General features: G+C 37.9%; 1 protein-coding gene across 1 annotated transcript in view; it reads right to left on the bottom strand.

Moving 5' to 3' along the window:
• LOC131061252 (purple acid phosphatase 18) overlaps positions 1-16,122 on the bottom strand; it is a 46,481-nt gene extending 30,359 nt beyond the window's left edge. The window contains exon 1 of the mRNA XM_057994819.2: positions 15,195-16,122. Within this exon, the coding sequence (XP_057850802.2) occupies positions 15,195-15,272 (78 nt within the window). The 5' untranslated portion in view covers positions 15,273-16,122. The remainder of the gene's footprint in view (positions 1-15,194) is intronic.
• Positions 16,123-17,917: the final 1,795 nt, after the last annotated feature.

Raw genomic sequence — 17,917 nt, 5'->3', positions numbered from 1 at the left:
CGACTGGGCGTTCTCATAAGTTGATTTCTTCACAGCTAATGAACAATAGCAACCATGGAAATCATATCTGTCTTCACTGTGTACAATGCTCTCGCTGACCAAGGTGGAATTTGGAATCTTCTTCAAAGCCTGGAGGCATGGAACAGTCCTCTTGAATAGGCCGAAATTCTTCCCAAACTCCCTCCAAATACTGGATTCTAAATGCGAGCCCTGTTGTCCTATCCTATGCATGGACAAATTGAGTAAGGAAATCATTTGCCTACTTTCTTGTATTCTCAATCCACTTTTCCACCTCCGAGAGTGTACCTCTTGCCGCTTCATAATGTGAATGCATTCCATGGTCAATTGCACTACGAGAAATAAGGGTGGGATTTTCACGCCTTATCCCTGCAATATACTCTCTAAGTCTGATATTCTCTTCTCTGTACCTTTCTTTCTCCGCAATCTCTTTGTCTAACCTTGCATCGATTGCCTTGAGATTTTCACCAACCTCCTGAAATTCTTGTTTTCTAGATGTACGACCAAGGGCAACTAAAGCGATCTGGAAATCCATAGGAGTAGCAATGTTCGCTGTCACACCTGCAATAGGAACACCAATCTGCGCAATCCGCATTCCTGTCTCATCTCTAGCTATGTGCGACAAAATCTCCGCTCTCTTGGGCTCTTTCTCCTTAGCACTCCTAGCTAGGTAGTCATCAATGTCATCAATAGGCTGTACCTCTATCATTTGTTTAATTTTCTCCATACTTCTCATCAGCCATTCAAGAATAGCGGCCATCTCCATGCCATCATCGAGACATATTTCTCAATCAAGTCCTCTTAATGCCGAGATAACATCATCATCATCATCAGGATTATTCTTGGTCCAATCGTATACCTCATTTCCCAAACTAACTTCTAAAAGGACAGGAGGGGATCCCAGTTGATCATCATTCTCATTAGGAGGTGCAGATGTCGTTGTGGCATGTAACTCCTAAGTATTCCCTGGTAGTATCACTGTGTTAGAACACTGTTGGGTTTCCTTGTTCTGCTCTGTTATTTCAATCACTTTGATTGATGAGACACTGAGAGGTGGTGAAGGAATGATAGGTGGAGAAATGATAGTCTTTTGTTTCTTCTTCACCTCCTCAATCTTCTTTCCTCTAGCCTTGACTTCTCCTGGCGTGTTCTTCCTTCTCTTGGGAGCTTGACTCTCTTCGTCTGCATGAATCCTGACATCACTGGTAGTCCTCTGATCATCTTCGGAAGTAGACTCTTCTGGCTTCATCCTTTCATAAGTGAAGGGAACACCCATATCAACTAACTTATTCATCTATATATCTACCCATGCACGGGAGAAACTCAAGATCTCTCTCATCAATACATTCAGATCAATCTCTTCTGACTCTAACCAATTAGGCAATAGGATTGCCTTCTTCATTTCACTCTCATACTGTGGATGCATATGATCTTTGTTATCTAACACTTGATCAGGAATGAGGAAAAGTCCACACACTTCCTCATGAAATCTACTGGCATTCTGGACCACATTCTTCTCTTCACTGCTTGCTCGTCCATCAAGTTGGCCCAATAATCTTCTATGTCAACTTTGTGAATGAACTTCTCTCGCCTAATCCTTCCAACTTTCTTGTCTGGATCAAATCTCTCTTTTCTTATATGTAGCAAATCGATAGAAAGCAAGCTCCTCACTCGTAGTGCTAGCACTTAAGGCAGACTGGCAAACCTCTGATGTCTTCCCAACTGAAATAGGGAATGTCATGCCTGTCCTATGCTTCTCTCTTTGAATGACATTGAACTCTAGAAGTTGTCTCACCACTTCCAACAAGATCATTCTGTTGGTTGGATACCTAGGAAGTCTGTAGGGTTCAAATTGAAACCCATGAATCCTAAGGTACGTGAAAGTGGGAAACTGAATATACCACGATCCATATTTCTCTATTAGCTTTGTTGCCTCCTTGGACAATCTTCTGTGGATTCCGCCTTGCAGCATCCGTGTGATGTACATAGTGAATGCATCATTCACTCTCTTATAGTCTTCAATTCTATACATGCTCAACTGGGGGTAGCATTCATGACTCCTGAACTGTCTTTGCCCATTCCCGACTTCACCTTTGCATATTAATCCTCTGTATGAAACAAATCGTGCAAGCAGGTAAACCAGGTAAGAAGTCATGGCAAATGACTTGAACCACTCTACATTCCTCAGCTGAAAGTCCAGATTGTCACTTGTAATCTTAGACCAATTTACTAACATTCCTCTAAGACAATCCTGGATGAAGTAGAACATCCATCCATCGCGTATTGCTCCCTGCAACATCCACATCACTCTGTTGAGTAGGAATATTAAATCACTATACTCCTCTTTGAAGTCTACGCACATGAGTGTCTTGGGAGCCTTGGAATGATGAGACCTAGGCTCAATCATCCACTCCTTGTTAATCATATTCTTGCATACACCCATCTTCTTCGTGTATCTTTCTGTATATTCATCCTTGGTCACATCCTTCATGTCCGTTCCGCGTGGAATTCCGAACACCTCAGCAATAGCATCCTAAGGTAGGCAATGACAACGCCCTTAGGAGTTTTGATCATTCACGTGAGCGGATCATAACATCGTGCACACTTCAAGATAAGCTCACTGCACTGTATGGACTGTGGAAATTCAACGGCATGAAAACTACCACTCTTCATAATGTTCGCATATGCTGGGAAAGGAACTTGATCTCTAACTCCGAACATCTACTGATGCATCTGGTCAAAGTCTAAGAAATGCATGTTTGTATCTGTGATCTCCTTCCATCTAGATGAAATCTTAAGCTCTGGATAAAATCCAATCTCCAGCATCTTCTGTAGTTCTTTCCTTTCCTTGAATCAGGACTTCAACATCGTACCTGTACGAAGCTTGAAGTTAGACTTAGGAAAATGAATAATGCTCTTGATAAAATTCCTGACTTTCTAAAGATTTTAGCTAATTAAAGCATGAAGTCAGGAAAATAATCCATACTCTTTGTAGATTTTGACAATTAGATTCAAAGTATGACAACACTAGGGTATGGAAACCCTCTACAAAATTCATTAATACCTCCTTATGCTTAGAAAATATGCAAGCTAAAATGCAAAGGAGTATACCGAATCAACGATGACTAAGAAAAGGTGTGGAAGGTTTTGTTTTCACACAAAGTATGTCTGAAGACACCTTCCGCAGTCAACAATGAAGGTCAACAAATTTGAAGACAACCTCAAAATCAGACTTTTACAACATGTTGTAATCCTTCAAAAATGTGCATAACTTAATAAAAATCAGTTTTGATGAAGGAAACAATCATATCCACAAATGTAAGTGTGGCTAGTAAAAAAAAAAAATCTGAGGACAAGTCTGAAAATTAATTACTTCAGACTTACCAGCACCTTGCAAAGTAGTTAAAAATCCCTGAAAAATGATAGAAAATAGCTAAGGAAGCTGCTCCAAGCAAAATCGAAAAAGTGGTTAGGTGGCTGGAAATGAAAATTTCTGAGAACAGCTGCCTATAATGGAGTTTTCAGACCTACAACAGCGATAAAATGGTCTGAAAATGCACTAGAAACTCCATAAAACACCTCCAAATGCAAATTGCCTAGGTTGGAATTGGCTAAGCAATGAAAATTGAAGTCTGAAAATTAATGAGCAGCCAACAATAGAGGTCAAATCTGAAGTAAACCTCAGATCTGAAACAAATCAGTGAGCTGGGAATGATGGCAGCCACCAAGCACAAAGAAAATCACCCCAAACATTGGCACAAAGCTCTCCAAATAAAAAATCGAAATTTTCCCAGCACCATTCCTAAAATTTTGAAAATGTCTTCAATGGCAGCTCGGATCTGCAACAAGGGAGGTTGGAACAGCAAGCAAAAATGGAGGAGAAAATCGCCTCACTCCCAAACAGCAAAAATCGCCACCTTCACCAAAAATCGCCAAACTTGGAAAAATCGCTAAATCTGGAAATAGTCTTCAATGGCAACAAGGGAATGGATAGCCAAGCTGGAAAAAATGGAGGAGGCAAAAAAAATCCTCAACCCAACACTTCACTTCAGTACTTCGCCAAAATTCGCCAATGAGGGAGAAAAATTGCCTTTCATGAAAACACTTGGCAGATTTAGTAATAAAATAATGCTGGAAACTCCTCTCATATACTTGTTTTTGCCTCTCACCTTCACCACACAAGCAATGTGGGATAAAACACTTGCTTATATACTTGTTTGGTAAAAACCAACTTGCTTCTAGAAGGTTAAAATATTAAATGCTTATTGCAAGTTATTTAATTTTTGCTTTTAAAATTTTAAATAATCATTAATCAACATTTAAAAACAATTAAATGGGCTCACTTATTAAATATTTCGATTTAAGTCCAGATTGAGCCTCCAGGGGAAAATCGACTTTAGTTGGGATTAAAAAATCCCTTCAAAATCATTTAAAATGTCAAAAATTTCCCAGAAGGAAAAATCAATCCTAGCTTGGATAAAAATCCATACAAAACTTCATCATAAAACACTCCAGAGGAAAATCGATGGCAGTCTAGACAAGGAATCCACACTCCAAATTCACTTTATTCGTAAAAAACACTCTCTGGTGGAAAATCAACCTCAGTTTGGATGAAAATCTGGACTTAAAACTCATCAAAATGCTCTCAGTGGAAAATCGACTTCAGTCTGGATGAAATCTTAACGTTGCCTGCACTATAGTCCGCACTCCAGTCCGCACTCCTAGTGGAAAATCGATGTCAATCTGGAAAAATCCTGACACTTAGCCAAATTTGTTGGTGTAAATAATTATTCATCTTGGATATTATTACACCTTACGTAAGTTTACTTAGGTACATGCATTTCATAGTAGTTTGGGTATGAGACACTTGGGTGTTTGTGCCACATTGGGATAGTGTGTGTAGGAGAAATTCCACCTTTTATGGTGTTGATCTTTTTACTACTTTATCATATCCACTTATTGTGGAGTGATAATTCCACCTTCAGTGGGTGATCCACCTCATGTGGAATATTATATTATTTCTCCTACGTACCCACACCTATTTCCTACCTACCCTTGTTTCTTATTGAGCCACATGTCATGTTTGTGTGCTCACATATCCATATACTTGCCTATATAAGCAAACTCATTTACATTGTTGTACGGGCAATCAATCTATATCTTTTGATGATCCAGTTGATCGGTATTTTGCATCTTGATAGAATACAGATTAATTATATCATATATTTTGTCTCTCTTATTTGTGCTTTCCATTGCCTCTTGATCTTGGCAAAATCTCACATGGTATCAGAGCCATTAGAGTGTCATTGGTTTGCTAATTGAGAGAAATTGATGCTATTTGGTATTGTGTATTTTGGAGTTTTCTATTGCAAGTTATTATTGAAGCTTGATGGGTCAAATCTGAGGTTACCATTGGATTGAGGAGGTCCAAGAAAGTCAATTTTGCCTTGTTTCATCTAAATCAGACTTCGGAGGTCAAATCTAAAGGCATTTGAAGTTTGACGCTGCGACTGAAATTTTCCAGAAATTATAATTTTGCAGGCAATTTTCAAATAGCAATATCTCACTCATCCGGACTCATTTTTACGAGCAAATTTTTTTGCTTTGGGGTAGAATTTCGTGATCTATACAGTGGTGCAGAATTTTTCTGATTTTTAGATACAGGTTTTTCGGAAATCGCGAAATCCTGATTTTTACATCTTTGGAGGCTTCATTTGGGCTCATATGGACTCCTTTTCGGGTGCCGTTTTTTTTGAAAGTGCATATTTTTTCATCTACTTTCATAATCTGCCATCTGTTTGCAGTGATTTTAAGTAGAAATAGTACTTTCAGTATTTGGCCATTTTTGGCATAATTGGTACTTGCATTTTGCTTGAATCTCAGTTTAGATCACTAGCAGTATTTGTTGAAGCCTCTTAGATCTCATTTTGAGAAGTTGTAAATTGAAATCAAAAGTCCACTTTGCCTTGTTTTGCAAGTGGCCCATTGTATACGCACTAAGTATAAAGTACCAAAATCACCATTTTGGGGGGATTTCTTGATTGAGTATTTTGGGGGGGTGTCTTGTGTGATTGTGCCTCTCTCTATCTTGTGTTTTTCCATTTTGGTGCTATGGGTTCTCCTAAATTTCCACTTTTAACTCCTCATAATTATGCATCATGGAAAATTAAGGCATGGAGTAAACTAATGGAAAAAGGACTCATTCATTATGTAAATGAAACTATTACAACACCATCTGATCCTAAGGCTGATCCTAATGCTCAAATTGAATGGCTTACTAAGAATGCTATGGCACTTGGACCTCTTAGAAAGTATGTATCAGATGACCTCGTTTTTCACATTGATAAGTGTACTACAATTAAAGAGGCTTGGGATATTTTTAAGAAATTGTATGGTCAAGTTGATGAGATTAAGGGCTACAAGCTTGATAGTAAACTCACAACTTTGGATCCCAAGGATTTTGATACAATCCAAGATTATGTCACAAAAGCAACTGAGCTAAGAGCAAAGCTAAAGGATTGTGGAATTGACAAAAAGGATTCTCAATTGGTTTATAACTTGTTGGACAAGCTTCCTTCAGAATATGCAGCCTTTGTATCTAGCTTTCACACCCATAGGTTGGCTCAAGGTTCCTCATAAACTTCTCCCTCATTTGATTCATTTACGGAGATGTTGATACTTGAGCAATCTAAGTTGACCACGATGGGGATTCTCAAATCTTCAAAGTCACAAGCTTCGGTGGCTAATAAAGAGAATCAAAGTAATCAAGGAAAAGGCAAGAATCACAAGCAACCTAAGTCAAAACCACAACAAGATGGAGCACAATCTTCCTCTCCACAACAACGTGATTCACCATTCTCACCTTAGAGGAAATCATATAAGGATAATCTTTGTGGATATTGCAAGAAGTCAGGACATGATGAACATCATTGTTATAAGAAGGATATTGATGAGTTGAAGAATCTTCTTGAGAAGAATAGAATCAACCTACCTTCTAGAAAGTCTACATCAACTTCTTCTTCCAAGGATAAAGGAAAGGGACAAGCTCTTTGTGCTACTACAAGTCATGATTCAGGGAGATGGCTTCTAGATTCAGGGGCTTCTCATCATATGGCATCTTCGCAATCTATGTTTTCTACATTTGAGCCTTGCCACATCTTGCAGATTTTGATGGGCAATCATACATACATGGATGTGATTGGGAAAGGATCTATTGCCATTGGGGATAACTCCTTCAATGATGTGTTGTGTGTATCCCACTTGACAAATAATCTTCTTTCCATCTATCAAATCACACATGGGGCAACTATGAAAACTATGGAGTTCACACCTGATTCAGTTATCATTAGAGACCTGGAGAGTGGAGCTATCATTGCGACTGGGGTGGTTGATCATGCATCTCGGTTGTACTCTTTTTCACATTTTGGTCCTATTGATGAGGTTAATTCTTTCTATATTGATGATTCAGATTTTGAGGAGAACTTTGGGCATTTGAACTTGGGGATTCTCACTTGTGACCCTGTTCTTGAGCCTTGCATTTCATCTCCTTCTATTGATATCACACCACCTATTGCACCTGATGATGCAACTAGTGCGACAGTTTTGCCTTCTTATGATTCAATGCAGCAGGATATTTCATGTCTTCTAGCTTCAATTGATTGGGATGCCTACTTGACAGACATTGCAGGTTTGTTTGTGGACTCCTACATTACAGATTTGGGAGACACCATTGATGACATTCATCTTCTCTTTGATGAAGGTGATCCTTCTTTGATTGTTGCGAGGGATAACTCTGACCCTCTTGTGCATTCTCTACATGATCAATCTTTAGAGGTTGACATGATTGTGGATACTTTTGTACAACACTTGGAGGAGGTCTCTTTATCTTTTGAGGAGACATATGAGTCTTTGGATATTGTTCTACATTCATCTCCACTAGATCTTGGAGTGCCTTTTTCAGCAGTGTGGCACAGTTTACCACCTTTGGAGGGGGTACCTTTCAGCATCGACATGGAGACACTTTAGCAGTTTTCAGAGATTCCTTTTATCATGAGTATTTTTCCTTCATCTTCCCTTCATGGTTGGGGAGACTTTTTGGATACACCTTTGGTTTTGTTTCTTCTTAAGGGGAGGAATGTGGTTCGACGTTCATGGAGCAGTTTCTTCATTTATCTTCGAGCTTCTATCATTGGTGCAGATTCCAGATTGAGGGGGGGCTTCCTAGTCTCTCTTCTTCTTCTCTCATATGGGGGGGAATTTTTCCTCACATGGGGTTTTGTCCTTCACATACTTCTATGAGAGTTCTTTGTATCTAGTTTTCATCTCTCTTTTGGGGGGAGGGTTTTTTCCCATTGGGTTTTTCTCTCTTTCCCCGCTTTTTGAGAGATTTCCTTGCATTTGCATTTGTACATGGGTACCTAACATGGCCTCGTAGCCGGGACCCATCTTGCATTGCTTAGTTGCATTGTAGACTTAAGTGCATTCCCCTAAGTTGCACTTAAGGGGGGGTGTTGGTGTAAATAATTATTCATCTTGGATATTATTACACCTTACGTAAGTATACTTAGGTACATGCATTTCATAGTAGTTTGGGTATGAGACACTTGGGTGTTTGTGCCACATTGGGATAGTGTGTGTAAGAGAAATTCCACCTTTTATGGTATTGATCTTTTTACTACTTTATCATATCCACTTATTGTGGAGTGATAATTCCACCTTCAGTGGGTGATCCACCTCATGTGGAATATTATATTATTTCTCCTACCTACCCACACCTATTTCCTACCTACCCTTGTTTCTTATTGAGCCACATGTCATGTTTGTGTGCTCACATATCCATATACTTGCCTATATAAGCAAGTTCATCTACATTTTTGTACGGGCAATCAATCTATATCTTGTGATGATCCAGTTGATCAGTATTTTGCATCTTGATAGAATACAGATTATTTGTATCATATATTTTGTCTCTCTTATTTGTGCTTTCCATTGCCTCTTGATCTTGGCAAAATCTCACAAAATTTTAGCACTTCCAGGGGAAAATCGATCCAGGCATGGATAAACAGTGGTGGAAAATCATAGCCAGTATGGATTTCAGGGGAAACCCATGTGTAGTGTGGATTTTGAGTGGGGAAAAGGGTGGGTAGTCTGGAATATGAGGGGAAAAGCACCTCTAGCATGGAATTTGACCTTCTAACCCTTGGAATATGGATTTCCCTTCGGAGTTAGGCATTTTAACCACTCAAAATCACTTAGAAACTTCAAAATTAGATTGGACTTAGGCAAATTTTCCAAAAAAATGAGCGAAAAGCTAGGAAATTATCGGGATAAAATGCAAAATCAACTTAAATAATACCTTAGGAGCGAGAAAACAACTCCAAAAGGTCTGGAAATACCTTAGCACTTTAAAATCACCGATGCGCGTGTTTAAAAACACGTTAACGCTCAAGAGGTCAACACTTACACAAAATTTAGGATCATTAAAATATCAACGTTTGCAGCTTGATCCTATAACTTCAAAAACCCTAGACGGCACTAGGTATGATCAAAACTCTGAGACTCGGGCACGAGAAACGCAAAATTGCCCGCTAAGCAGCCAAAACCCTAACCTAACAACACAGCAAGCAGGAAAAGAGGGGGTCCTCGTTAGCAATGGGGCGATGTGTGAAAAGGTCACAACAATGCTCCATGCTTGGCATGTCTACTCCATAAATATCCATGATTACTATAAGCATATTCCTATCATCATGAGGGTTTTGGTTGATCTAGAATATGAGAATAACAAGAGTAAACCAAAAAGATATGAATTTATTTAGGAAAGAACATTGCATTTAAGGTCATAGATAAGTGTCATGCTTCTAATCCTCTTCTCAATATATGGGAAGTTCACCCTTGCTTTGTCTCGAAAAGATATCCATAGGACCAACCAAAACAGTTTTTATGATTACAATTGATGAGAGAAAACTTGTCTTAAATTTCGAACCTTGCCAATTTCCAACTCTAGACTATGTTGTTGCATGTTTTCATTCAAATTCGCAACTTAGGCTAATACTAGGGTTACTAAAGCTAATTATATCATATGGAGGATCTAAGGATTACAAATACCTAAGAGATGATTTGAAACCCTTGCATTTGCAATGATTTGGTTAAAAAATTGTCATTGCTTGAGGACAAGCAAATTTGGGAAGGGCGAATTGTCACGCCCCGTCTAAGATTAGGGCCTTATACTACAAATCACAGCTTTAAATAGCCACTTAACCCACACTTTAGCAAATAGGGCCGACCTAAAGCAAAGGGAAAAGGATAGCAAAATAAAAAAAATATATAATCACAAAGGAAATGAGCTGACCTATTGGTGTTTAAATGAAATTAAATCTATTTTGCTTTAGGGCCGAATCCAATAGGGATATTAGGACATATTACAAGCTTCACTCCCTTTTGAGATAGGATAAAACAAATAAATAATTATTATATTAATTCTGGCCCACTTAATCAAAGGAAGGTGACTGTTGGATAAAGAGGCATGTGGAGGGATATATAAACAAGTCTTTGGTGGACATTAGAAGAAGAATTCATGGAATATCATTCTAATTTCTGAGTTTAGAGCAGATCATAAAGGAAGACAACGAAGAGGACCAGATCAGAACATATTCTAATATAAGCAACCTACAGTCCGACACAGCTATTAACTTGGAAAGACACATCTTTATGAACAAGGGCAACCATTGCAAAGGATGTGAACCCACGCCCTTCTTGTAGGATATATAGGGCAGAATTATCATTAGGAATAAGATAATCAAGCGAGCAGCAGAAACAAACATTGATGAACAGCAGAGACTCTCATATGCAGCAGACCCGATCTGAGTAGTAACATAATTATTTCTCGTGGTATGCCGAAATAGATATTTAACTTATTTATATGAATCTATATCTGTTGTATGTAGATGTGAATGTATAAATGTATATGTCTATATCAGTTGGATGCAGATATGAATGTAGGAATTATTATGTACTAATGTAGCATACATATCTATGCATTTAATAATATTATGAACAAATATATGATTTTCTACTTGCAATAATCGGTCATGGTGGGGTAAGGAAGGGAATGCAAGGTGGGGGAACAGCTATGAATCCCTCACTAGGCACACCACCCCATCTGGATGGCAGAAAGGCCACATGGGGCCAAGAGGGACAGAGTTTCCACTCTTGGGCCTAGGTTTGAGGGTCATTTTAGGGCAACCTATTGCAATTTCCCCTACAAACCCTACATTGATCAATTCTTGGGATGAACTCAAGGGACCCTCAATCATAAGAGGGTGAGAAGGATGACATGATGAAGGGGAACAGCTATGCAGGCCTCACTAGGTACAAGAGGGACAGAGTTTCCACTCTTGGACCTAGGGCAGGGAAGATTTTGGGCACCTTATCAAGTCTCCTTATCTCAATCCCCGTTATGGTTGAACCCCACATAATATTTTAGATTTGTTATATGTTACGAATATATGTTTCCTTTAACCCTAGTAATGGATTTATCTCATGAATGATATCTTCAATGTTATCTAACTTGATTACAGGTTTCCAAAACAGACTTATCCTACCTTATTCTTGGGTGAGAACTATAGCTCTAGCTATCTTATATTCTTTGTTTCATTTGTATTTGTGAAACTAGTGTAAAATATAAGGTAATCGAGATAGGGGACATTACAACCTGGTCCACCTGGACAAAATTTGATGCCTTGTCTAGAGACCTTGGACATATGGCCTTTCACTCGACTTCTGAGCTCGAATATCTAACTTTACAACATTTATAAATCCAAAGATAACCTCCACCACCTGAAAGTTGTTGTTCCATTTCAACATATTTCCAAAGGGGAGAGTTTGGGTTTGTTTTGAAGTGAAGATGGTTCACGAAGCTAGAAACGGTTGCCATTTTAACACCTAAAACAACAATTTCAATAAAAAACACATTTGAAACAAACCAAAAGGAAAAAAATTCAAAAAAAAAAAAAAGTTCAGTTGTAAATAAAAAATGTAAGGAAAAAAAACCAAAAATTCAAAAAAACCTACCTCTTTTTATTAAATCTTCCTCTACGATCTCCTTGACAACAAACCAACACTTGCAAATGCACAAGAATAGTACAACAACCAGCTTGGAGCATTCAACGATCAATTCAACTCTAATGTTGCAATGGCAAGCAAGAGAATAATTTCAGCAATGGAGGAAGATATTTTTGTTTTTCATTCACTATATGAAAAATGAGGTTGGTTTTTCCTTTAAGATGTTTTGTACAGCATAAATCAGGGTTGGGGAGGTGAAATGACCCATTTGCAATAAAAATCAAATTTAAGAAAAAAAAGTGAATTTATTTTGGGAAACTTGCCAAATTCAACAAAACAACAATTCCAGGGACGAAATTCATCCTGAGTTTGCCAGGGCCGGAGCCATATGCTGGGGCCAATACCCTGTTTGGACCCACAACAGACCAAACCTGAATCATGAATCGGATTCGAACAGGTCTGAGACCCGGCATCCAAACCCTGCAAACCAATAACTCAATGTTATTAATAGCCAGGGGCATCTTAGATCAAGGGAGGCGCTAAGATTTTAGTCCAACCAATTTGGACGTCAAACCTCTCTTGGGCTTGTCAATGGTTTCCAAAACCATTCTATGATTTTTATTTGTAATTCTTCTATAAATTGAAGCTTGGTCTAAGAGGTTGGACAAGTACTCATACCCAATTCAGCAACTTAGGTTTACTTGCTTAAAGACAGATTTTCTCAAGGCACTTACAACAGATTGAAGCCGAACAAAATTGACAGTTACAAGCTACCAAAGCAAATAAGCGAGAATGCCTATTTGATAGACTAGCCTAAAGATTTTGATGTTTGTCCTATAATTAATGTCACAGATCTTTACCCCTAACTTTTAGGTAGTGAAGAAGTTCAAGATGAGAACATGCTAGGAGATGTGACCAGTCAATTGCCACAGAAAAAGGTGACTGAAAAGATAGTTGACACTAAGGTTGCTACTACAAGATCCAAAATTACAAGATGTATTTAGTGAAATGGCTTCATTTACTTGACCCCAACAACACTTGGGTCGCCAAAGAAGAACAAGTGAAATTTACAAAATCAGATCTCTAAACCTGGGGCCGGAAGTTCAAAAATTTTTTAAAAGGTGAGGAGGATGTAACTACTCTTTTGTGACAGGTCCCCCACTACCCATCAGTTTCTTTTGTATATTGTTTTTCTGAATGTTGTAACTGTCATCTAGAACAGATACTTGTGGTCTATATTTGGGCTCTCTTTATTCGGTTTCAGTTTTGGTTTAAGTTGAGATTTTTGGTCTGGCCTTGGAAGCCGTTCATGGGAATTAGCTGTGTTATTTCTAGAAGGCATAAAGGATGTAATTTTCTGTTGCTTTCTAACTGATACTGCATGTTGATTCTGTATCTATTGTGAGTTAATAAATTATTTGAGCAGAGAATACTTAGATTACTAAGTCACTTGCTATGCCATGGGTTTTACTGTTCTGTTTTGATCCATTTCAGTAGGCACAGAATTTAGCTTGCACCAACAGGGGTTGTCTGCATCAGAATGAATCAGATTTCTCTACTCATCGTTAAATACATCGCAATTAAGAAATGGAATTGTGTGACTCAAATGGGTAAATAGAACCTTTTTAATGTCAATAATGAATAAGTTTTCTTCAGTAGGTTGTGTGAATGGGACCCAGGGAACACAATTTGTAATTGGCTCCCTTCAGAGTTGGCTTAATTTGGAGACATTGCAGGAAAAGAAATCCAATTTGCTTTTCTGGTCTCTGACTAGAGGGATTCTTATATTCATCTCACATTCTGCATATATCTCATTATACACAGGTTGCAGCCATAGAGACCTAAAAGTCCAAGCTTTCTAATACTTCTTTATATCGTAGGTTACTGCTTATGTAGCTGTTAGACATCAAATTCTTTAAATTTTCGTTTCCTGAAAACTTGAATGATCACTCAAAGGCCTTATAATTGTATCGTTTAATAACCCTGACAGGTTAAAGGACTTTAACCGGCATGATAGGGAGCTACAGAGGCTCGTGGAAGAGAGTATTACACCTACTTTCATTGCACAGGTAGGCCTATGAAACCCATTTCACAACAAACTAACAAGCTTTAGAATCTTGTTCTGAATATACGGACCTGCTGTTCTTCGGGAGGCTGGAGTGGAATCGCTTCTGGCAACAAGGGGCTTGAACTTGGGCAGTGCACAGTGCACACTCGAACATTTTAGGGAAACTTTTAATGGCAAACGATACGTCCACCTGAACTAGATTTTTTATTAAAACTGTTCGAAAAACATCATGTACCAAAATGTATTGAATCTTGATGCGGATTCTAAAAAACAATAGTGGGACTAAAAGTATTATCTCCCATAAAACTTGTTCACTACAATTCTCTTCCAAACTTCCTCAACAGCACACACTAAACAGTCTCAAGCCCCTCCCCATGGAACCACTGGAATATATATGAGCTTGTCCTAGTGCATTGCCAATGGAATAAATCTGTCTTTCGCAAGAAAATATGGGAATAAGGGACAGGGATAAAAATCCTATTTTTCTCGGAGACTCTTTACAGAGGTCAAATAGGGATCAGGTGACAATGCATACTTCTGTTTTTCTTCATTAAATATAATGACTAAACAATCAACTTCAAATGTACTAGATTGAGTCAAGTATAGCACATACAAACTCCCACTTTGTGCCGAGCCTTAAACAACATAGAACAAAAGAAGCTTGAAGCATTCTAGATTTAATTTATGTTCCCGTGAAAGATATTTTCTGAATTTTACATTGGAAAGCTAAGGCCAGGGAGATCTATAATCCGTTTCTGAGCTGCAGTTTTACTCTCCTAGGATGTCTCTACCAACCAAGCCTAAATTTAATCTCAGCCTGCCAAACTGAGCTACAAACTTACCATTTGAGCAAATGGAGTTAATGTTGAAGACCTGAAGAGTCCGTGTAATATATGTGCAGATGAGTACTAGTCTAGAATGAGGACCGGAACAAGAGTGTTAGTGAACAAGATTACATTGTTGTTGTCTAAATCTGAAATATCTACCTATAATTAAAGTTTACTATAGGTTTAAGCTTTACTGAAGGAAGCAGAGCATAGAATAATACCTGTTCAGGACCAGCACAGAGACATGCGTAAACAGCGGCCGTCGTGAGTAGAAAAGCAAGTAAAAAAGCGGCACCCATTTCTAGTCATCCAGTTTGAGACAAACCCACATCCCCAACGAGAAATAATTCTCAGCAGTAGAGACTGAACAACTTTCACCACAAACCGGGGAGTATTAACTAAGTCATTAGTTACAGCATCGAGACAAGAGCTTCCATGCATTGGAAACCAAAATGTGCCTGTACGTGTGTATTTTTTTAATCATTTACGGGGTAAATCCCAGCTTAGATTTATAATATTTAATGAAAGTTTCTATTACAATTACAGCCACCCAAAGTAGGCCAGCAAACCACCATGTTAGAAGTACCGATCCGTATCAACTGTGGGCTTGTTGAGAGCGTACACAGTTGTGGGGTTGACGAAGAGAGTACACAGTTGCTTTATTGGTTAACAGACATTCAGGACCTCAAATTAAATTTGATGGCCGTAAGGCCAAATTTATGATTTTTGACATATGCGAGAAGGCCTGTAGCATGTACTGCTACAATTTGAGATTGACGGCTATAAAGAGGACGACGACCATTGCCTACAGGAGTGAATTAAATGCACAACTGGAGCCAACTAAATACAGTTGTGCATTTAATTCACCCATAAACCTTGGAAATTTGAATTTGAACTATCTATCCAAATCAACAAGACAATGATGAAACAAGTGCTAGAACAGTCGGAGACGGTGATATGGAGCCACAAGAAACGATAACAAAACTCTTAAATCTCTTACAAGTATACTAGAGAACTAAGCTTCCTACAATATACCTAGTTCTCAAATGCTTTTCCTCTGAAAAAAAACGTTTTTTGAAGGAATTATTGATGAAGGCTTAAATTGGCAAATCCTAGTCTTGAAATCATTGGTTGGTAAAAATCCGTGTCTTTGAAATCGTTCACATTTTAGAGCAGCCATGGCTGGATAGCCTCACGGGTTTCAAATGCGCCGTAACCAACCTAACGAGTTCTTTCTAATCATTTGGAAGTATGCTCCTTTCATAATGCTTCACAAGATTGTGATTAGATATATTACACTTTGTAGGCATTTAAAAATGGTCAATGTTTGCGACACCATACTCTAACATGTCTGTGCGATCTTATTTTAGGGTTTTCGCATCTTATTAACATTTCTTCTATGTCGTCTACTTGATCTTTATCATTTGTCGACATCTTGTCATTCTTTTGTGCTTCTTTCCTCTTCGATTGCGTTTTTCGCATTTTCAATTAGCTCTTGTCAACATCATCTTCAAATTGCAATCGTTAGTCATAATCATCTTATCATGTCAATTGGACATCGTCAATGAGGATTGATGTCGAATTAGGGTTTTGTCCTCGATCTTTGTCATTTTCAGTCATCTTTGATCAACTATCAATCATTTCGGATCCCTTATCAATCATCATTTTGTCAATCACTTAGCAATTTGCGACCAATTCGTCATTGGTACTTTGTCATTCGACCTTCATCAAGTCGACCTTTTATCAATCTTCGATCGATTTGTCAACGATCTCAATCAATCATCATTTCTCATCAATTTTGGATCGATTAGTCATTGATCCTTAGCAATTGTCCTCTATCAATTTGATTCCCCTTGTCAATTATTGATCAATTTGTCATTGGTCTTTGTCAATCAATATCGATTATTTAGCAATCATCAAGTCTTCATCATTTAATCATGATCGACCCTATATCAATTGATTTAGTCTTGTCATGACCAAATTGACATCATTTCATCTCTAATCTATCTCCTAGGGTTTTGTGATTTAATCATATAATCCTAATTAACACTCCCCTCTAGGTTAAATAAATCTATTTATTTATCGTAGGTCCCTCTTGTCACAATTAATTATTTAATTGCCTAATTATGTCCCCTTTGTGAATTAATTAATAAATGAGAATTTATTAATTAATGTCACCTAATTTCCTCATTTCTAATTTCCTAATTCACTAATTTCTCTTTTCCACCTATTTACTAATTAGTTTCAAATCTAATTTCTACCTAATTATCCCTCTCTAGTTTCCCCTATTTTTGTGCTTCCTTTGTCATAAGTTGGAAGCACGATTCTCTCATTCGTCATAAGTGTTGAGATAGCAGCATGTCATAGCTCTTGACATAGAAAATTGTCCTCACACCTTGCATGGGAAATTCGTCATAGTTGTGACATAGAAGGTGTCATAACCCTTCCCTTTTTTAATCATTTTACCAATTTTGAATGAAATTGCTTTTCTCATCCTCTTTCATGCTAATTTCATCCTTTCATCAATTTGTCTATAAATTGGATGCATTTCTTCAATCTTTTCAATCAACCATGTTTCTACTATACTCGCGCTGTCAAAAATCATATTGCAATCTTGCTTATTGCACTCATAGGTGAGATCCACAAAACAAGCTATTTGGAGGAGAAAGAAGGACAATGGAGGTCAATTGAAGGAGACATTGGTGATGGTTTTCATTTCTTTTGAATGTCTTGTTTTCAATCCTTCTATTGATTATGATAGGAGTTACTTTCATAGCATTTAGTTTTGTGGTTGGCTAATTGTTTGTGCTTTGAATCTTATGCTCATTACAAAGTTTAAAACCCTAGGTCTTGTCTTAGGTTGACATTGTCATACACTTGCATTTGTATCTTTGGTTAATATCATTTTGTCATATCATATCATATCCTTAGATCATTTTCATAT

This window comes from Cryptomeria japonica, chromosome 11 (assembly GCF_030272615.1).
Source record: "Cryptomeria japonica chromosome 11, Sugi_1.0, whole genome shotgun sequence".
NCBI classification, from domain to species: Eukaryota; Viridiplantae; Streptophyta; class Pinopsida; order Cupressales; family Cupressaceae; genus Cryptomeria; species Cryptomeria japonica.
Note: the sequence above shows the minus strand (reverse complement) of the source record. Positions and strands in the feature narration are given on the sequence as shown.